A 22856-nucleotide genomic window follows, 5' to 3' on the forward strand; every position below is an offset into this window, starting at 1 on the left:
GTACTGAATTTGGGGTGTTTTCTGACAACCCTTTGATTGTAAAACTTCTCTTATGCCAATATCACCAATATCATTGGTGATTCTCGTGGTGTTCCTCCCAGATCCAGGGGCATTGTGCAGGGGGAAGCACTGGAAAATGCCTACAACCAACAGCAAAACCACACAAACCCCAAAACCTGACAAACATCCCTGCTGAGAGCAAATAAATACCAGTAAATACACTGGAGCTGCCTCTCCCAGTTCTCAGCAGTTCCCTTCTCTTTTCTGTCTGAAACCAGGAGCACTGTGGTGCCAGCACTGGATATTTTTAGCTAGAAAATACTTCCTGCAGCTCTCAGCATTCCCTGAGGGATGGTGTGATGGTGGGGTTTGTCTGGTTAGCACCAAATGTGCTGTGACACCGGGGCTTTGGAGATAAAAAACACTTCCAAACAGCATCCCCAGGTTTTGCAGGAGTTTTCATGAGTTAAAGAGTAACTTCAGACCAAACACTGAAAGCAGGCAGGTAAATCCAGTGCTTTTGATTCCTGTCAATCTGTTTGTAAGCAGGGAACGGAGCTGAAGTGATTAATCAAATTTAGCAGAGGTGGAATCAATCCCATTGGTTCTCCAGGCAAAAGTGGGATTTCATCAACAGATAAGCTTAATTTGTATTCGTGTTGACTTTCAGCAGCGGTGTCTGAGATAGCTGGAATTGCTCTGATTGCTGATGCCCACACTTCAAGTGCTCTATTTAAATACTAAAATAGGAAATGAACTTCTTTACAAGCACACAGACTCTGATAAGATAGAAGGGTTAAGGCATCTCATCAAAGCTATGCAAAGCTCCTCGTGGTAGAGAAGCAAGGAGGATAAACACAGAGACACACTTAATCCAGGCTTCAAAACCCAGACTTAAAAAATAAAATAATAGTAAAATTAATATCCCAGTGCTATTCACCCAGCTGCATTGCTGTAGAAAGCTGGGAATAGAATAATAAATTCTGGAATATCATAAGAAAAATAGGCTTTATATGGAACTTGGTACCTGCATGCAAATATCTGGGGTATTTTATGTGCAAGCAGTGGGTGAGGAAGGCAGGGTGGTTTGTGGCACTGGGCAGCCTGACAAGCAAAACTCCTCTTTGCCTGTGCTACTCATCTGCTTTGACTTCAAGGCAGTTGAGGGTTATTTCAGACGCTGTGGATGGGTTCCATTCCCTCAGCTTTTCTCATCTAAGTTTGGTGTCTCATTTGAGAGGGAGGCACCTGCCAAGGAGAAGTAAATAACTCCCTCAGGCTGCATGTTGACTTCAGCTAAAGAATAGTCAAGTGCCATCAATCTCCTCCTTTGTTAGCAGACTAGTGCAAATTTTGGAATTTTCTATCCATTTGGTCTTGATTCCTCCCCAAGCAGATTTTTTTATTTATTTTTAAGGATAACAGGTATTCTGAAGCTGAACCAACAGCGCTGACATTCTGGTAATTGAAATGTTTGCCTGAAGTTTGCTGAACTGTCCTGACACATTTCTGCTCAAATTGGTTTCACAGACAATGCATTTTGTGTGTTGTGTTTGATCAGGGGATTGAGTGAGGGCTTCTCCTGTTTACCAAATAATCACAGGAGAAGCTGAGCTGGGAGGGCCCCACAAGGATGAGAGTCCCCAAATCCCACCCTGGGCATCCCTGGGAGCGATGTCCCCTCAGGGCAGTGCCCATTCCTCTGGGGGAAAAGCCTTTCCCTAAAATCCAACCCAAACCTGCCCTGGCACAGCTCCAGCCATCCCCAGTCACAGAGAACAGAGTTTGGATCTGCATCTCAGGAGGAGCTGCACTTTTTAACTCCCTGTTTGTCTAATCCCACCCACACAAAACAATCCTTTTCCTAAATAACAAAGAAGTTTAAATGTGTTAAAGAGCTCGTGGTTTTGGAACCTGGCTGTGAACAGTGGAGGAGCAGATGGAAAGCACAAGCAGGGGGTGCTCAGAGGGTGGTGGGAGGACAGATCCTAAGGAAAGCTGCTGGGTCCTGGCTGCTCCCCTGGGAGCAGGAGAACCCCTTGAGTCTGGGCTCCAAGAACTCAGCAATTCCCAGATAATTCCCCCTGCCAGTCACAAACATCTGCTCCGTTCTCTTCCCAGTGTTGATGAAATACAGCTTCCCACGCCACCCTTTTCCCATGTTTCCTCTAAGTAATGGCAATAACCTGAGTGTAAAACACCAAATCCAAGTGTGCCACAGGACACAGAATTCAACAGCTTTATTTATGGCAGAGGATCCATTCCCAACCTTCACAGAACTGGGACTGAGCTGTTTCCTACAAGAAAGACTTGGAGCCAACAAGTATTGAGCATATTTTATCATCTCTAAATGTACTTCTTGCCTGGGCCCCCAAAAACAATTTAAATTATGAATATTTGCTTATTACTGATTATTAATGCATGGAAAGTGCTGTATATGACTAATGCAGTCTTCCAGCCTACCTCATTTCTCAGTTTCCCTCAGCTCTCCTCATCGAAATTCCGAGTGAAATGAATCCCAAATGTTTCTATGCAGTCACTGCAGTGCCTGGGGATCCTCAGCCCAGGCTGGGGGAATAGCACCTCTCTCTGGCAAAGCAAAACGAGGCCAAATTCCCTTTCATTAAAATGCTCCCATCAAAAGGAATTTTTGTGAAGTAAGTTTTCCACGAGGGTCCTGAATCTGAATCCACTGAAGGCATGGAGACAGACGTTTGTGATGAGATTGGTGTCTAGACTTGAAAACTTGTTTTATTTAATACAGGAATTGTTCCTTTCTTCTCTTTCGTTTCTTCAGTTGGATATGAGAAGACAGAAATGAGAAGTGAGATGAAGAAAACTCCTGTTGCATGCACTGAGGATGTGACACACATGAAAATAGCTGAAATCTGTGCCAGACTCCACAGGGAGGGAGTTTGGAGCATAAAACTTGGTTTTTGTTGTGTTGCATTGCTACAGTGAGCTCAAACCCACAGCACACACCAGGAAAAGTTCTTTATTCCACAAAGGCCAAACAGCTGTCCCTTAGAGTGGCATTGCTCCTCAAACCCTGTTTCTCCAGATTTTGACCCAAAGAAGAAAGATAATTGCCCAAGAGAGTGCCTGAAGCTGAACTGGTGGATATCACATGAGGAGGGAGCAGGGAAAACCAGCCAGGATACGCCAGCTGTGGGATTTCCTTTGGATTCCTGCAGCTGGTAACCTCAAATTCCCTCTCTCAGGTCCATGGACCATGGATAAATCCCATTACTCAGAGCCTGAGCCCTGCCAATAAAGGTAGAATGGAGTTATTTCTGATAATTTGGAAGGGAAACATTCAGTGGAGAGGGCTGGGAACAATAAACAGATCTGGTACTGCTATGTTTAGGATTTATTTCACCATCTAATGGAAAAAAATGATAATTTTGGCGTTTTTTGCAGGATTTAGATGTGTGCTTCAAGTGCAGTGAAGTATTTTACAGAAATGAGAGCAGACAAGCTGCTGAAGAGCTGAGCAATGGTAGGTCTGAGCTACAGAAAGGATGGGAAAGACAAATGGGGCTGGAGAAAATTCTGCCCTGAAAAGGGGACAGAGGGCTGAGAACCTTCACTGCTGAACCCCAGAAAGAGATGCAGAAAATTACCCTTCAAAAACTTCTAAGATATTTTTCAGATAGCAGGGGCCCAAATACTGCAGCTTTGTAAACTTTAAAGTGACCTCAAGAAGTCAGAGGAAATGTAATTAAAAATATTTAATTGTGCATCTATTAATATGTAAAATCTAATAATTAGTGTTCCTATTTATCACACTCCTCTTTACACACTTACAAACTGAATTTAATATAAAGGAAAGTTCTCTTGTGATATCAAGAGCTCAGCTGATCAGGGAGATTGGTTACCAGATATTCAGGAATAAACTATTACCAGGAGTGAAAGGGAAAAGGTGAAAAAGAAGGAATATTTTTTCCCCTTTGGGCAGAATAGGTCTCGTTTCAATATTTCCTTAACAAAATATTAAATTTATCTAAATAATTTAAAAGCAGCTGTGTGATCTGACTTATTTAGGAATGAGCCCATCACAGTTTGGCTGCCAGAACTGGAAGGGATTGGTGTTTCCTTTTTTTAGCAACTATAACCCTACCAAATATTTTTAAAAAGGCCAGTAAAAGAAGCCATAAAGGTTATAATTGCAGCATGATAAAATGGGAGCAGAAATAAGGATTTGTCAGGGTTTAATCATATCTGTGGAGAAAAACAGACCATGTTCCCTCTCTTTTTATGTGTAATTCCAGCACTTTAATTAGCCATGTACTTTACAGCCACACAAACCCTTATTTCATTTTGTTTTCTGTCAGGGAGATCTCTGGACTAACATTGGACTGATGATTTATTTCCCATCCTTTTAAACCATGGCATTAGCCAGTTTGTCATTTAATAATCAAACAACCTCATAAATTCCACTTTGCACCAGTGGCCACGCTGGCAATAATGTGCACACAGAGAGTTTAAACCCTGTCTCCTTTGTAAATCCTGCTCCTGTTATTTGCTCCTGCCCAGCAGCAGGAGCCTTCAGGGATGTTCAGAAATTACAATATGCTTGGAATTATTGTTAGTATATTAATACAGGAGCACAAGTAAATACTGTACGGAGTGTGTAAATATTTCTTTTATCAGTAAATCAGGTGGGGAATATCAGAGTAGTGGAACCTGAAGATCCAAGCTTAGTTCAGCCTCTGGAATAGGCAATACAATCAAAATACAATCAGAAGACAAATAAAGATTTGATTAAACACTGGTTAGAAAAGTGTTTTCCGTCGTAAGTGGTTAAAATGAAAATAAAACCACCACTTCTTAAAGGGGTAAAAGTAATTGAGAAGTTTTCTATGCCCATGGGATGATTTCTCACCCAAATTTTTCTGTTCCATTGCCAGCACCTATGTAAAATTCTCAGATTTGCACCTTCTTTCATAAATACTCCTGTGATTTATCTCTATTGCTCATCCCTACAGCATGGCATAGGGAAATAGTTCCTTGTGCCACAGTTTGGGATAATGTTCTAGAGAATCATCATCATTTTAATTCTGATGTGACCCGAATTAACCTCCTCGAGCAAGTGGTCCTGTGTGAAAATCTGGTGTTCAGCTGCCAGAGCTTTATGAATTACTGATTATAGATTTCAAAGGCTGACGACAGAATGTGACAAAAGAGGGTTGCTGTTATATTTGTGAGCTGAAAGAGATGCTGAGAAGGACTCTCAGACATTCTCAGCACTTCTGAAGACACTGCTGCCCATTTAATCCATCTGTCTCCATTTGTGCATGGAAATATCCTCAGGGCTGTATGTTGCAAACAATATCCCTCATTTCTGTCAGTAAGACCCTCTGATTTTAATATTTCACTATTTAATTGCCATCAGTGTGGAATTATAGAATTATGGAAAAGCCTGAGCTGGAAGGGATGGTGGAGTCCAACTCCATGGGGATTATCCGCCCCAACGATCCCACCCTGTGCTTGAGGACATGGAATTTAACAATGGAGATGCTTCCTGGCAGCTCAGAAATAAGGAATTAATCCTCACCAAACCCCACCTGACCCAAACCAGTGTGTGGGGGCCTGTCAGTGCTGGGCCAGGGGCCCGATCCTGCCTAAACGTGAGCACCAGGCCAGGGAGGCCAATTGTGCCGGGGGTTATTGCACAGCCACACAGCGATTATACCTCAGCCTGGGGGCACATCCTGCCTCCCTGGGCCTCCAGGGCTGCCTCCTGGTCAGGCTGATTCCCTCCAGCTCCGTGGCTGGTCATGGATTAAGCAATGATGAGCACAAAGGTATGGATCGCACGATGGCCCGCGTGGGTTTGCTCCGGCTCTGCGCTCATCGTACCCGCAGAGCTCCACAGCCACTCCAAAGACAAAGGAGCCTCTGGCATTTCCATGGATGAGCTGCCAAAAGCAATCCTGAGTCAGATGAACTTCAATCAGCTTTAAATGATGTTAAAACAGAGGAAATCCAATGGCCCAACACTGTAAAAGTGTTATTTACTACATGTATACATGTACATGTGTTTGACTTTGATGGTTTTTCATGTTCATGGCAAGAAAACTGATATCCTACCTTTAATTACAAAAATGGGGGGAAGCAGAGGCTACGCCTCAGAGGCATAAAAACCCTATATATTTTAAATTTAAAAGAAAAAGTGTAAAAATCTGATATATATTGCAAATTTTCTGAACAGTTCTTTTACAAAACCAACTCCGCCAATTATCGGGTATTCTTCTAACAGTACTCAAGCAAAGTTGGGAGAAAATCCTTTGGTTCTAGTCAAAAATCCAAAAACAAGACAAATTAAAAATCCATTTAAATTAATAACCTAATAACTGATTGCTGTCTCTACCTTTTGTTCTGGCGCAGAACCTCCGAGCCCTTTCTCCAGGAAACAACAGCTCTGGGAGAAGCACTGGGTTTGCAACCAATTGTAATTTCCCCTCCAACTTGAACAACAGACAGCTTCTTCACAGGATTTCTGGAAAAATCAGGGGCTGCAGCTAAAAAGAGAGAAGGAAGAAGAGACTCTGCTAAATGAACTTGCCAAATTCTTCTCATTGAGCTCAGCCAGAGAATCCAGAAATTGTTTCGGTTCTCAGATTTCTGCAAAAGTAAATCTAAATCTACACATTAAAACTGTTTCTATGGACCAAAGAATTCTAATTCTGTTTCTGAGCTCTCTACCTAGAGCTGTGTGCTCTGACACAGTAATTTCATAAATTTTCCTGAGGAAATCTGGAGACTGGGAGGACTGGAAGACAAGATTCCCGAGCAGGATAAACTTCACACTCCTGATCCAGCCACATATATCCATCTGCAGAGAGTCTTCTGTCACAAACACAGTTATACTCTGGCTTTCTTTTCATAGACCTACTCTGTTTTCTGAAAATCTGTTTATTTTCCCAGCGGTTTATGTGAAAACTCACTCTTGGAGAAGGAGAAAACACAAGACATTGGGTGCTCCTGATGTGTGTTACTGGTTTCACTGATTTTTGGCTGTTGAACAAACTTTACATTTTGAAGTCTAGAACAGAATACTTTTATAATATATGAGCAAATTCCATTCATGTTCATCTCTGGTTGTCATTAATTAATGAGATTCCTTGTTCTGTGTTATTTGTTTATGTCCATACTTGCCATATGCTCTTTGTTTATAGCTCAACCTATTTCCCTTGCTTTCTGAAATAACTTTAAAACCTGCAGGATAACTATTAATAACTCAAGCTAAGAGAGAAACAGCATTCATTAAACAGGTGTATATGTGATAATAAAAAAGACCACACATGGATTAGATTCTTTCCTCAAACAAGCCATGAAATTAAACTTAAAAAACCCCACATTTCCATGTGGGTGAAAAGCAAAGAAATATCAGGTTTGAACTGCCAGGTTTCATCTCCTCTTTCCTTAAATTCAATTTTTTTTCAGCGAGTGTCCTTTTTACTGGTACCTGCACATTTTAGTGACATTTACTCACCGATCACCCTCAGCTCAGCATTGGCATAAATGGTGTCATATTTATTTTCTGCCACGCACTGATAGAGGCCTGAGTCTGACAGATTCAGCATGGGGATGAGGAGAGTCCCATTTTCTATTTGAATTCTTTCCTGATAAGAGAAAAACAAGGAAAAACATTGACAAAGCCGACGAGTGAACAAATAAAAGGTTTTTTAGTATCACACCGATGCACCTGATCAGGATTCAGAAGCAGAAATGTTGTTTTCTTGGGAGCAATGGGAAAGGAACCATCAGAAATGGGATGTGCACCTTGCTGAGCGGTGGTGGTTGTTTTTTAGCCCTCTGAGCTCTTCCAGCTTTTCAGGAAATCCAGGCACACGTTGCAGTAGTGGCTTTGGGCAGGTTTGTCCAGGTTTTCCATGTGTTTCCCTGCACTGCTGAGATGGGAATCTGTGGTTATCCTTCTCCATGAAGGTGGCTCAGGAGCAGCCTGTAGGGATACTCCACCCTGGGAGCCTGGAGCATCTTCCACCTGGATCCTGACCTCGTCCCTGGCTGGGATTCATTCCATCATCCCATCAGATAAACCTGATGGTGATAATCCCAGGTGCTCAGAAAAGCTCCACAGGAGACAGAGGTGCTCCACTAACAGAAACATTTCAAACATCATCACACCCTGAGCTGCTGGAAAAGCTCCACTGCTTTAAGCCAACACTTAAATTCCAATTGGAAAGCCCCAGGCAGCTGCTCAGAGCACAGGGAGGGCATTCTCCTCCAGGCTTGGATTTTTACACATGCCAACTTCCTTCAGCAATTCTGCTGAAATACAGGAAGATGCACAGTGGGTATATTTGGACCAGAGCTTGGAATTTCACGTATTAAAAGAAGTTTTACTCGCTCTGCTTTGGAAAACAGAAAAAAAAAAAAAAAAAAAAAGCCTGTTTCATGCTGCAATCATAACTTAAAGCTAAATATCTTGTGATTTTACAATTACTACCCTCTGGAGACAATAATAGCTGCACTGCAAAGTGGAGCACTGAGGAGGAGAAAAAAAACAACATTCCCCCAAACAGATGAGTTTGGAAGATACCCACGGGGAATATAAATCCCATCACCAAGCGCAAGCTTGAACAGCAGATATCACTGGGAGGATGCTGCTGCTCATTCAGCCTGGCTCTCCTGCCTCTGGAGCAGGAATGGAAGAGGTTGGAGTACTCAGTGAGGGGATGCACTCCAGTGTTTGATGAACAGCCACAAGTGTCTCAAATGTACTTGTGAAGTGCTGAACACCTGTCACAGAATCCCAGAATGGGTTGGGTTGGAGGGATCTTAAATCCCATCCCTTCCATCCCCTGCCATGGCAGGGACACCTCCCACTGTCCCAGGGTGTCCCAGCCCCAATGTCCAGCCTGGCCTTGGGCACTGCCAGGGATCCAGGGGCAGCCCCAGCTGCTCTGGGAATTCTGTGCCAGGGCCTGCTCACCCTCACAGAGAGGAATTTCTTCCCAATATCCCATCTAAACCCACTCTCTGTCAGTTTGAAGCCATTCCCTGTGTCCTGTCTCTCCACAGGCTCCTGTAAATACTCTCTCTCCATCTTTCTTTCAGGCCCTGCAGGGCCACCCTGAGCTCAGCCCAAAGCTTCTCCTGGCCAGGCTGAACAATGGCAGCTGTGCCAGCCTTTCCTGCCAGCAGAGCTGCTCCATCCCTCTGCTCATCCTGGAGCCTCCTCTGGGCTCTCTGCAGCAGCTCCAGGTCCCTCCTGTGCTGGGCCCAGGCTGGGGCAGCTCTGCAGGTGGGGTCTCACCTGAGCACAGGGGCACAATCCCCCCTCTCCTGCTGGGATCAGCCCAGGGCTCGGGGGGTTCTGGGGTCAGCACACACATCCAGGACATGTTTCCCAACACCTCAGATTTCCCTTGGAGGTCTCCCCACCACGAACTGACCCAGCCCAAGCTTGTTTAGCTTGGAAAAGTGATGAGAGCACAGCCTGGGGCTGCAAGGCTGCTGTGTGGCAAACTAATTAACAACATTACATTACTTAGCCACTGATAATTTTTATCGAGGCTCTCACTACAGATATCTTTTGCATACTTAGTTTTACCTCCAGGCTGTTTTCTATCCTCTCAATGCATTCTATTTTTACAAACATCCTCTGAATACAAAACCCCTCTCTGAAGCAAGGCTCGTGTTCCTTGCCTATCCCAAATTCCCCACCGTTCTCTGCCGGTTTTTTGAGCCGTGCAGACAAAGGGAAGAATAAAGCACGCCGTGTACACGAGCAGGGAGAATGCTGGCATGCCCAACCAGGTGGTCAGGCAGAGAGGTTTGACAAAGAGGAGACAATCAGAATCAGCCCCAGGGTGAAAAGCAGCTGGATGTTATTCTTCCTGGGAGAATTCCGACACGCAGGGTGCTGCGACAAACTGAATATTTTATTACATCTCCCTTGTACTTTCCCCTCCAAAGTGTCCATCCTGTCCATTGAGCAATAACATCCAGCACTTTGTTGCCTGAAGAATTGCATTTACAGCACACTGTAAGTACTGTGAAAATGCTGGTTGAAAATGTGTCTGTTGAGCATTTCATTCCTCTTTATTGAAACGGCGCAATTGAAGAGTGACAGACTCTAAATATTGCTGCCTTCAAAGAGAGAGAAACAAGATAATCTTGCTCAGAAAAAGGTGACAATGACTACAATGAGCAGGTTCAGAAAAATTGCAGTCCAGGTAAATTCTGGCTATTTTCCCCAGATGCAGGTTGGGTCTGTTTAGGACTGATCCAGCAGAAAATTATATGGAAGATTGGATCCCACTCCAACTACTTTAAATAAGTACAACTAAATCAAATAAATGCTGGTTCTGCAGCCCAGCAGGTGCTAATTTAGCCCATATGTTTTGGAAATTCTCCTGTATGTGCTCTTGCTAGGCAGGAATTAATCAGAGTATTATCTTTTTCTATCCAAGTGAGGATGCCTCGCAGATCGTGTGCCCCAGAGGTGTTGCATGGATGCTCCATAAATACAAAAAAAAGGGAAACTTGGCCTCAGCAGAATGCAAAGAGCTTCTTCTCACAGAAATCCTTCTCCATGAGGGTGCTGAAGGCTGGGGGATGGATGTGCCAGAGCTTGGCCACCACAGGAGTGCAGGGATTGTGCCTGGAATCTGGGCTCTCAAAGACCTGGCTGATGATGGGTCTGATCGTGGCTCTCAAGGGTTTCAGCTCCAAACTTCCCCTCTGCTCCTCCACTCCTACTTCCCTTTCCTCTTGGTCCTTTAAAGTGACAATTTACACTTATCCAGCTCTTCCTTTTACCTTTACATGGCTTTCTTTGGGTTATCCTTCTCCAAAGCACAGAAAATATCACCCTCAGAACCAGCTGATTTTCAGAGCTGACTGATTCATTAAGGTGAAAGTTTAACTTGGCAGGAGAGCAGCCACTCTGAACGAGACCAAAGGCCCACCCAGCCACTGATTCAGAACAGAAACAGAAGAAAAGTGCAATTCAGCACTGAGCACTTTGCAATTCCAGCTCTGGAATCCCCTTCCAGTCCTTTGGCATCCTACCAGTCCCCCAAACTGCAGATTATGTCTACAAATGTATTTAGTGTTTCTTTCACCAATTATAATTCATATTTTTAAGCCCTTCTATACCTACAGCCATATCTTGTAGCAATTAGATCGTTCCCATGAAGAAATTGGTGTTTTTCTCTCCCTCTAAACTCCAATATCATACATTTCCAATAGAGATGAATTCCAAGAATTGAAGCTCTGTGTTGCAAAGAGTTTGTGCTATTATATTTATTTTGATATATTAATATTTATCTATTTTTTGAAACATAATCAATATATTGTGGAATTAAAATAATGACTAAATAATAATAAAAGACCAACAAAAAGATGAAGAAGAAATCAAAGGAGACAGGAATCTTACCTCTGACATGAGGGGCTGGCCATTTTTTAACCAGCTATAGGAAGGACTTGGTGTTCCTCTTGCCTTACATTCCCAAAATAAACTGTCATAGAGAGACAGAAAGGCATTTTGGATTTTTTTATCCCATTCAGGGGGTGCTGAAAAGAATAAGCAAAGTGTTTTAAGTGGGAGAAAAGTGATTTTGCTTGAGGTATGCTGCCATTAATTAATGAACTGAGCAGGGCTAATTAATATCTCTTTAACACATTTTTATTATGCTGCAAGTGAATTCTGTACAATTCCCTGGCATGAAACTTTGGGACAAGCTTGGGAAAATGTTAGAAATCAAGTGGTCCATGGGTAGGGAGTTTGGTTGAGATTTTATCCATTTTTGTGGCCAAAATGTGCAGAAAGGCTGATTTTAGATGCCTGAAATCAGGATATGTGTGTTGAAAGCACCAGGACACCTAATTTCTGCAAATTTCTTCCTCTAAAGAAATTCCCTGTGGTGTAAAAGCAGAATTTTCAGGAGTCACCCAGGAGCTCTGTAAACAGCTGAGTTTTAAGGACTGAGCTGAGCAGGAATTCCCATGGGGAAGGCTGACATTTGGAACAGTTGTCAGGACAGAGGTGGAGGTGAGACCTGGGGAGGGTAAATAACACCTCATTCCATGGCAGGGACCCTTCCACTGTCCCAGGCTGTTCCCAGCCAGCCTGGCCTTGGGCACTTCCAGAGATCCAGGGGCAGCCACAGCTGCTCTGGGAATTCCATTCCAGGGCCTCCCCACCTTCATAGGGAACAACTTCTCCCAGTATCCCATCCATCCCTGCCCTCTGGCACTGGAAAGCCATTCCCTGTGTCCTGTCCCTCCAGCCTTTATCCCCAAACCCTCTCCAGCTCTCCTGGAGCCACTTGCAGTGCTCAAAGATCCCATAAGGATGAGTTCACCCCACTTCTGTTTACACGGAATTTTTACTGCTCTCAGAGCCTGAAGCATGGGCTGGAGGGATCACAAACAAAGCAGTGTCCAGGAAAGAATCCCTGTTTTTCAGAGACAACCTTCCTCCAAAGGAAAACCCCCAGAGAACAAAAAAGGAGCAAGAGGAAATCAATTACAGAGATAATTCACCAGCACACTCCTAATATGACAAAAAAAACCTCATGCCAAGGCTTTGTGAGTGCTGTTTATACATTGCACCATGAACAGCTATTAATTAATGTACAAAGCACAGTTAATAAGCACATTGTTTTAGATTGAATTAACTGATCATAATTTTATAATTGCCTGTGCTGTTATCAATCACAGCCAGGTAATCTACTGAACTTAATTTTAATGGAACTGCTTGACTGACGTGGTGAAAAAAAATTAGTGAGCAATGAGAGCAAATCTACCCCCTGAAAGCAAGGAAATAATGAAATATTTAAACCAGCAGCAGACTGTTCTATTCCTGGCATATATCTTGATATTAGCCATGGCTGCAGAAGCCTGGTAGCTTATCAGCAAAGCCTGCATCTCTTCATTAGAAGAGATTTACTTAAAAAAAAAAAGGAAAATAGTTGCCAGAGTCTTCTCAACAGATGTTAACTGGAGGCTCATTCTCGCTTGCTGTGATTTTTTTTCTCCTCACTGTTATGTTTCATTTTTTTTTTTATTTTTTTATTTTTTGCTTTCTCCTTTGAAAGATTTATGAGGTAAAGAAAAGATCTCTCCTCTTATTCCTGTCAAAATATGTTGCTTTCCCTGGGTGTTAACAACTCCACTAAAGAGACATAATTCACCCTGGAAATGAGGGACCATCCTGTGTGACTGGGACTGGAATCAGAGCACAAGGGGAGGCACAAGGAAAGGGAGAAGATTCCCAGATTATTCTCCACTTTTAGCCAAGCTGGAGGGAGAGGGAGGAATGGGATGAGCTCGCTGTGCTTTGTCCTCTTCTGTTTATGGGACAACAGAGGGGGTGAAATCACCTTCACTGCCAAGACCAAAGGCTCCTGAATCCTTCCCTGCTCCTCCTCTGCTGCTGGACACTGATCCCTCCCTGCCTGTCATGTTCCACACAAATCCACAGGGATTCCTCTCTGCCTTGCATTAACATTCCCAACTTCCCACATTTCCAATCCCAGCTTTGATGTAAAACAACTTTATTTGCTGAGGTCACTGAGAGCCCCCAGTCAGTTTTTAACCAATTTAACTTGAGCTGCACTTTCTGCCTCCAGGAAGGGGCTGGGAGACCTCACCTGCACCACACAACTGAACACCATCCTTCTCTTCATTAAAAATCAAAATTCAATTAATCTGCTTACCATAGACAAATAATTGACCTCTTGCAATGTTTATTCCTCGAGTGTTTCCTGCCATGCACTCGTAGGAACCTTCATCATCCTCCTCAACGTTGGGGATTTCAAGAACTCCTCCGGTCTTGTGCTGGATTTTCTTTGCCAAGGAGTTTCCATCAGACCTCTTCCAGCTAATACTTGGAACAGGACTAAAGGATTGTATTTATTGGAGAAAAAGAGACAGCATTTGTTACAGCAGAGGAAAAAAAATGTAAAATCCTTTCTTGAGAGTAGCAATATTTTTTAAAAAGAAATAATTTCTAAGCATGACATACGGAGGTTCATATAAGACTGAGATTTTATAGCACATCCAGTATATTTAGGAGCACAGGTCCAAAGTGGGATGTTATCCTCAGTCAATTCTATGATTTTTCCTTAGGCCAATTTGTATTTTCCCCTTAGCAACTCGGGGCTCAAACCTGTTTTTAAACCCTGTGACACTGAAGCAATGACTTTGCAAGTCCAAATAAACACGGCAGAAGTGCTGAATTATTGACTGGTTCTCCCAGCAAACAAACTCTCTGTAGCACTAAAGGTATTTTCATACCCCAAAATAAGAAATATTGGCCAAGATTTCAAAAGACCTAAAAATACCAATCAATCTAAATATATAAAATGGGAGCCAAGGTAGAATGGAGCAGACAGAGAATTGTGTGAGGAGAGGAAAGAACAAAACATTGAGGCTGGAAGGAGATAGAGACAAAAAAGAAATGTTTCTTTTTTCATGTTTTTGAAGCTTCCTATCATTTTCATTTATATTTGGATCAATGTATCTCATACAACACAAAACACTGAAGTGTGAAGGCAGCTATAAATACACCTTGGATTTCTGGGAATATCACAAACCATAGGAGCCTCACTCTCATGATCTATTATGTCACCAAAACACTTTGAAATATTAATGGTCATGGATTTCACAGTTTGCTGTTTCTGCAAACTGAAGTTGTTTTTTCTAACAAATTCAGTTTTGAGCTTTTTACAGAGGCTTTGGTAATGCTGACTTCTTTTGCACTGGAGGTAACAACCACAGCAACTTAAAACACAACTTTCATGGAAATTACAAGTCCTTGTTTCCAGTCTCCAAGGTCTCTGCCTGAAGTGCTGACTTACAAAGGATTTATTCCTTTTTAGCAGAGACTGTAACTGCTCACACCTTAAATTATTTAAGTTCAAGTCCTTGTTTATTGAACAAAGAAATCGAGTCACAAATACAGAATGGATTAATTTCTTAATAATTCAGGAAGATTGGGCCTGATTTCTGCATTTTGAGTCTGTGTGTCTGTGATGTTCACACTTCCCTCTAAGCGAGAAGAATGAGGATTTGGGAGAAATGCGAGTTCTCTGAACCATTTCCTACAAACGGGAATGACTGGGACATTTCAGATATTGTTAACCAGTGAAAGGGCTGCAGAGCAAAACTGAGGTTTTATTCTACTTTTCCCCATTTTGGTTCAAGTTGTAAAAAATTCCAGATCTTTCTGGACAGCAGCCAGTGTCACCACCACCACCACCTTTATTAACTGTCCTTTCCAACAAGACCAAAAGCTACTTGAGATGTGTTATTTGATACATCTGTTTAATTCCTTCCTAGGGAATTCAGAAGAGTTTGTTTTTCCTGAGTGAGTTGTTAAAAGGTGCTGTCTCCTCCAGAAAGCTTGGCACAGAATCACAAGATCATCCAGACTGGAAAAGACCTCCAAGATCATCAAGTCCAGCCTTCCACCTGCTCATATCAGGAGGTGCCACATCTACCCGTGCTTTGAAGCCTTCCAGGGCTGGTGTCTCCACCACTTTCCTGGGCAGCTCTTCCCAACCAGCTCTTTCTCTGCTTTTTCAATGAACTAATTTTTCTTAAAATCCGGTCCAAACCACTCCTGGTGCAGCTTGAGGCCATTGTCATGCCAGAAGAGTCCATCCCCACCTGGCTCACATCCCTTCAGGTGTTTGGAGAGAGCAAGGAGGATTCCCTCAAGCCTTCTTTCCTCCAGACTAATCCTGCATGCCAGCATTCCCGCAGGATTTCTCTACAGCACGTTAGTTTCGGTTATTTATTCAGTTATTTAGGCAGTTATTATAAAGCAAGGTACTTTCAGCTGTTTAAAAGAAGCACAGCTCTAGTGCAGACCGAGCCTGGCTCACGACTCCAGGCAGGAAAACAACCAGGGGAGCTTCCCAGCCTGGATGGGATTGATCCACAGGAAGGAGAGCACGGCTGGCTCTTCAAATCCTCCTGCATATTCAACACTGGGCGAGCAGCAACTGTGCAACAGCAGCCTGCAGAATGCCAGGAGCGTTTAACTACTTGCTTTAAAGGCATCTCTTCTGGATTTAATTTTTATTTTTCTTTTATAACAAAGAGATTAAAGGGAACTGACAGCCATATGGGAGAAGAAAACAATAATTAGATGCATTCTGCCACCTGAAAGAGCTTCATCTCCATATTTTCTATTCTCTCAGCCATTTGTTTTCCCTCAGTGCTGGGAATTCTGTGCTGACACCAAGGCCAGAGGCAGTGCTTGGTGAGAAAAGGCCCCTTCTGTCACCTTGGCCAAGGTTTGAGCAGAAGACACTCCCCTGTTCTCCTTCTCCACGCCACAGACCTATAATCACGTCCTTGGGGATGTTTCAAGGCAAGCTCAGCTCATTTCCAGCCAGCCATGAGGGTGTTTGAAACTCACTCCTGATGTCAGCTGAGCAGGAGGACGGAGAAACCTTGGAGTTCATCAGCTTTGCTATGTTTAAAGACAATAAATGGTTAACAGCACTTTGTTCTCCTGCCAGGGAGCCTGGATTTTATCAGGAGAAGGAATTTCTGTGTCAGGACAGCAGCTCCAGCTGATGAGCTACAGGTAAAGGAGCAGAATCTGGGAGGATCCACAACTCAGCCAGTTCCATGGGATGGACCTTCCTAGAGAGTATCTGCATTTCTTCATTGATACCTCATTGCTGAAGAATTCCCAGCATCTTCAGTCACTGCATTTTGCAGAAAACATGGGTTTTGGGCTGGTTTCACTGTTTTCTGCTGCTAGTTTCCATCTTTATAACCAAATCTCCTAACAGTAACTCAGGCCATGTGAAACCTTTCAAGGTGAAAAAAAACCAAACTAAAACCAGTTTGATTAAATTGGATTTTGGAATGAATAATCTATTTAGAAATGGATGCTTTAAGAAGTGAAACTTTCTTTTAGATGTAGGTAATTGTGTATAAAAACTAGTCCAAAAAATACAGCCTTGTAGCTCTTGGGATTCTTGTATTCTATATTAATGTATTTCATATATTCTTGTATTTCTGTGGGATTATTTTGCACGTTCATGCTCCTTGGAAGGTCAGGACCTGACATTGCTGCACAGACCAGAGCCTGCCCATGCAGGTTTGGGGTGGCCCTGCCCCTCGTGGGTCTTCCCATCATTCAGTCCCTTCCAATAACCAGATTAAAAACAATAACTGCTTGGTGGGCCTGAAAAGTTTTGGAATACATAAAGAAACAATGAGTGCACTTCCCAAATTTATTACACTTCACAGACAAAGTCTGGCTTTCTCCTGAGTAAATAGGAAAACAGTGCATAAATATGAGAGTGTCTTAGTACATAAATCTGCAGTTTATTTGAAACCTTCAGAGCATCCAGGAGCACTAATTTAATTTATACTCCACCATACAGGCAGCAGAATCACAAAACCATAAGTTACTAACTGGGAAAGAAAAGGAGATGGAAAATATTTTGTGGTTGGTGACAAGTTCTTGTCACAGCGAACGCGAAATTAATTTGTCTGCAGAATTAGAACCCACACCGTGAGGGAGGTTTCACCTTTTCCAGCAAAGATGATGCATTGGGACCGTGCCTCATCTTTTGTCCTGTGCATCTGGGGGCCTTTCAAAGGGAAATTCAATCTGCATTTGGGATAATGAAGCTCGTGGTTCGTTAGACAGATGAGCCTGAGCTGAGGTCGGAAAGCCGCATCGCCGCTGACACCAGGAGGAATTAGGATCCGAGGAGCACCGTAATTAAAGCATTTAATTTTGGATCCTCCTGATGGATTACCTGAAAGCAGCAGTTCTCTGCGAGGTGTTGAGTCTCGCTCTCCTGGAGGCACCACCTGAACTGGGCGAGAGGGGATCTGCTCATCCCTGGAAGGAGAAATCCTCAGGCCTTGCTTTGATCAGGGATGGGGGCTGGAAACTTCACTGGTGGTGCCAAAAGTCATCCCCATAGCTGGGATTTCAGAATTCTGTATCTGACCCTTTTAAATCCTCCTGCATAAACAACTTGAGAATGCACTAGAGGAGAAGCCTGGGATTTTTATGTAAATTTAGCAAAAATGGTTATTTGGAACCCCCTTGGAGCTGTGTGATTATCTTATTCCAAGAGTTGGCAGAAAAAAACCCTTCCGTGAATACATTTAGAGGAATAGGTGGGATCTTCCCATGAAAAATGAATATTCTGGGGTGAAAGAAATCTTGTTTTATATTGTTCACATATGCTTTTTACAACCTCAGCCGGCAACAGCCCATCTGCAGGGATTGTGAACTGATTATTTCCTTTTCTTTGAGAAGGGAATGAAGAAAAATATAAACCACAGACAGAGTTTAATAAATATGTGCACCAGACATGGAAACTACTTTGCTTATTTTCATTCCAGGGACTATTCTTATTTGTGCAACAGAAAATAATAAAAAAAAAAGTTATTTTGAGAGAAATCTACAGAAAGCAGCACAGTGCAACTCAACTGAACATAATTCTTTCCATGGTGCTCAATCCCCTGAAAGACAGGGAACAATAATTTGGATATATGGCGTGATTAATAGAGCTTGATCCAAAGCAGGACTTTTAATCCTGGCATAATATTAAACACTGTCATGGTAATGAATATTGGTGCAGAACACAAAGTCTCATCTCTTCTATTAAACTGCCACAGGCTGCAGGATTTGAAATAGTGGAGCCACTATTTCATATTTCAGTTTTCCCCCTTTCAAAGGATTAAGTGTAAGGTGCAGTTTTTTGCCTGTATAGACGCATCAGAGAGCTGCACTTTATCTTATATTTCCATCACAATGAGCATTAATTTGCTTTTCAAAATCTTCTGTTTGTGCTTTATAAAATAAAGTTCAAAGTCAAGGACTGGCCTAAGGTCCTTTGTCCATTTGGGATCCATCCCTCCAAACCCTCTTTGCAGGGAGAAATTCTTATTTAACCCCTCATCTTCCTCAAAACAAGAAGAATTTCTGGGGCTGGTAGATGATTTGTAAAAATCATTAGCGATATTTTAATGCGAAGTGCAAAATGAGCTTTGCAACAGATCTGTGTGGAATGTACCTACCCCGGGGTGCCCCACAGGGGCACATTTTGGGTGACTTTGAGCCCCCCCAGTAAAAAAAAAAGCATCTTTAAGACGTTTTAAACCGAGTTTTAAACTCAGCCACGAGTTCTGGCCTCTCGTAGCTGCATTTGAACTGTGGAAGTGCCTTTTGAGCGAGGCCCAATTGGTGTGATTTGCTGTTCCACACAGAAAAGAGATGCTATTTCTCTAAATACCACAAAACTACTTTCATTTAAGACTTTTTGCAGACCAAAACCCCAGCAGGTTGCCTATGATCTGCCTTCAGTGTGAGAGATTTCTGCTATTCACCGTGCCCAGGTAGCAGCAGCCGCAGCATTGTCGGAGCCAGCGGCCTAACAGTGTGAATATAGAAAATTATGGATAATGGGAAAGCAGTTCTGAAATCTGAGCGAGATAATAACCACCAGTGCTTGTGGCAGATCAGAGGTACAGCTCAACAAACGCTGGGCTGAATTGATTTTAACATAAACAGACAATAGCAGGGGCCAGGGTTTTAGTGGAATTTGGGAATCTGAAGGTGCAGACGGCCACGCTGCTGCTGCATTTAGATGGTTCTGCCCGCAATTGTAAACAGTTGGAGGCAGGAAACTTCCAGCTTTTCACAATGCCACTAATCACCTGCATACCTCTGGAAATCTGGCCTTATCTAATAAGTTAAGAGTGTTTCACCTGCAATCTGTTTCGCTCGCTTTATTCACGCCTAAACGCACGCTCTGAAATGAAGCTTTTCTGCTGAAGGACATGTTGGTGAAAAGGTGATTTAGGGAGAAATAAAACACAGACTGAAACCTGTGCAGTTCTGTGTGATACACAGAACTTCTAAAAATAAAATGTAAGAGGAGAAATTCTCCGAAATTCTCTAGTATCTCTACCTCTGCTCCCAAGCAGCAGCTCCAGCACTGGGTGCACATCTGCAGGGTGATACCAGAGTGTGTGGAAAATGGATTTTGGCCCGTGGATCCCTGGAATTTAGGCAGGATAACTCCAGGGAAGTCTGGCAGCACTGCTTTCAGCTGCAGTCCTGCACATGCAGAAGAAAATCTACATTAAAGCTGCATTAACCCTCTCAGGCATTCCTAAGCACAGCATAGAAGGGTCTCCCTGAGGGATCTCATTATCCATATATCCTTTCAGTCCTCTTTTTTCTCCTTAAGATGTTCTTAAAGTGGCAAAATCTGTTTGTCACATTAACATGACCCATCTTCACCCCTTCACTAAGATGTCAGTGCTTTGTACATCTCATTTTCTGGTTTTATCTCTGTCATTGTCCAATGTTTTCCATGCAACAGATGGAAATAAGAAATGACAACTTGAAATGCAAAGCCTCTATGGACTAACACACAATTAAGGAGGTGTTTAAAGAGAAGTAGTTTGACAGTATTTGGGAAAGAGAATCAGCTTTACCAAGGGTGCTAAAGTCTGGTACTGCTTCTGGGCCAAAAAAGTGCATATACCTTTAATAAAAATTAGCTCTAGTATTAGTTTGTATAGAAATCTCATCTGAAAGGCAAGGCCATTTCAATCTTATTAACTTTTTATTTGCTTTATTTTTCTACTTGCCAGCATAGGTTCCAGAGGAACATTTGATTAATTTGTGCTGTCTGCAAGTCAGGCTTTTAACCTCTGGGAAAGCTCTAAACACTTTAAAAGCTTACAGCCTTAAAATGGATTGTCAAAGTGAACTTAAACTAAATAGAGGTCAACAATCTAAGGGTTATTTGGGCTTTTCCAGGGAAAATGATGCTCGTTGGAAAGACTGGGGTTTGTGGGCTGGTTACAGTGATTCAGTAGCCCAGCTGCTCCCTGAATACAGAGCAGCTGCCTGAGCCACCACTGCAGCTGGGAACAGGCACAGCAGAGCAAGAAAAATGCAGGAAAATGTATTTTTGGGAGGAAGGGCTGCTGCTGGGTCCTCTCAGGGCTCCTGAGCATTGCTTTGGAGACAGGAGGGTCAGGGGATCCATCCCACACGCTCTTCAAACATAACCTGATTCCCCACATTTCATTTTTAGCAATGAGAGAGCCCAGAGGAGGCTCCAGGATGAGCAGAGGGATGGAGCAGCTCTGCTGGCAGGAAAGGCTGGCACAGCTGCCATTGTTCAGCCTGGCCAGGAGAAGCTTTGGGCTGAGCTCAGGGTGGCCCTGCAGGGCCTGAAGGAGCTGCAGGAAACCTGGAGAGAGACAATTGCCAAGGGATGGAGGGATAGGACACAGGGAATGGCTTCAAACTGACAGAGAGTGGGTTTAGATGGGATATTGGGAAGAAATCCTTCCCTGTGAGGGCAGTGAGACCTTGAGACTGCCCAGAGCAACTGTGGCTGCTCCTGGATCCCTGGCAGTGCCCAAGGCCAAGCTGGATGGGGCTTGGAGCAGCCTGGGACAGTGGAAGATGTTCTTGCTGAGGGCAGGGGGCTGAAACTTGGTGAACTGGATGAGCTTTAAGGTCCCTTCCAACCCAAACCAGTCTGTGATTTTATGATGTCACACAAGCCAAAAAACCCTGTTCCTATTGCGATATCTATCAGTGTCAGTGTGCAGCTACACTGAGCGCTGTCACCTGGACCCAGGCCTCATCTCAAAGTCAAAACTGCTCTCAAGAAAGAAAATCTTTGTTCCAGTTTTCCCTCCTCTTCCCACATTCCCTCCCCCTGCTTCGAGCTGCACCCGAGTGAGCTTCAGCTACAGCACAGTGTTATCTCTCATTTCCTTGGGAGCACATGGCACAGAAACAATCAAAGCAAGGTTAAAAAACAGTAAAATTCACAAACCCCATTCTGACCAGAGTGATTCTCACGTGGAAGGAGCAGTGTTAAACCCCACATTTAATAAAAACAAAGCTCTTACTTTCCCAGGGCAAAGCATTCCAGTCTGACAGAGGAGCCCTTCGCCGCGTAGGTTGTTTCTGGGAAACGCACCTCAATCTTTGGCTCATACTCCCCCATCGCACCTGTGGAACATCAAAACAGCTCACTCCAGCTGAGCCCCAGACCTTCTCGTGCAACAGAAGCTCAGGGTAAAAGGAAAGGTGGCATGAATCACTTCAGAGCCTCGTGTTCCACCCGTGGCGAGCGGCACATGATGGAGCAGGTTTAACCTCCGGGGTGGAGTTCAACCCTCTGCTGAAAATCCTGTGAAATCTCTCCATTCCCTGCATTTAGGAGTTGAAGAGCGTGATTTTACACAAGTTTTACATTACAAGTCTGCTGTGCATCAAGGTTTTCGAGATAATTTTGGGTTCACACCTCTTATCAAGCAACATTTTTGCCATTAGTTGCTCTCAGGACACTCTGTTGATCCCATGCTCAAGAAAACTAGAAAATTCCATATCCAAACTACTTGCAAAACTCTTAAAACTTCTTTAAAATGTCCAAATGTGAGTTGCAGACTTGAGGAAGGCTGATGTAATTAGATGGAATTATCATATTTGAAAATCTGGCTGAACATCTGATAAATCACAGATAATCCAGTATTAATTTAGGGCATTTAATTTTGTAGCAGGTTTGGGATGGATTTAGGAAAAGAAACTTTTAGCTGAACTTCTTAAATATCCTTTATGTATCTCACAGTGAAACTCATTCCAACCATAGGGATGAAGATAAATCAGATATTTTCCTGCAGTGTCTTTGCCCAGATCCCCCACAGAAAATGAACCAATTCTTGTTTTATATTTAACAGGCATCTGGATAATTTTGCAGATGCAACTTCCACTGTTGCCTCAGAGGCTGCCAGAGTTGGAACCAATCCAGAGGCCACCAGAGTGAAAGGGAGAAGATAAAGAGATCGAGAAA

At 43.2% G+C, this 22856-nt stretch overlaps 1 protein-coding gene across 2 annotated transcripts in view; it reads right to left on the bottom strand.

Annotated features, from left to right (window-relative positions):
* Positions 1 to 22856, bottom strand: part of LOC111934942 (contactin-6) — a 124670-nt gene that overhangs the window by 26462 nt on the left and 75352 nt on the right. For both annotated transcript variants that reach the window (XM_086846915.1, XM_086846914.1), the window contains exons 7-11: positions 21913 to 22015; positions 13698 to 13879; positions 11414 to 11550; positions 7499 to 7628; positions 6374 to 6524 (exon numbers count right to left, since the gene is read on the bottom strand). In XM_086846915.1, coding sequence (XP_086703041.1) covers positions 6374 to 6524; positions 7499 to 7628; positions 11414 to 11550; positions 13698 to 13879; positions 21913 to 22015 — 703 coding nt within the window. The remainder of the gene's footprint in view (positions 1 to 6373; positions 6525 to 7498; positions 7629 to 11413; positions 11551 to 13697; positions 13880 to 21912; positions 22016 to 22856) is intronic.

This window comes from Cyanistes caeruleus, chromosome 11, assembly GCF_971803275.1.
Source record: "Cyanistes caeruleus chromosome 11, bCyaCae1.hap1.1, whole genome shotgun sequence".
Taxonomy (NCBI): domain Eukaryota; kingdom Metazoa; phylum Chordata; class Aves; order Passeriformes; family Paridae; genus Cyanistes; species Cyanistes caeruleus.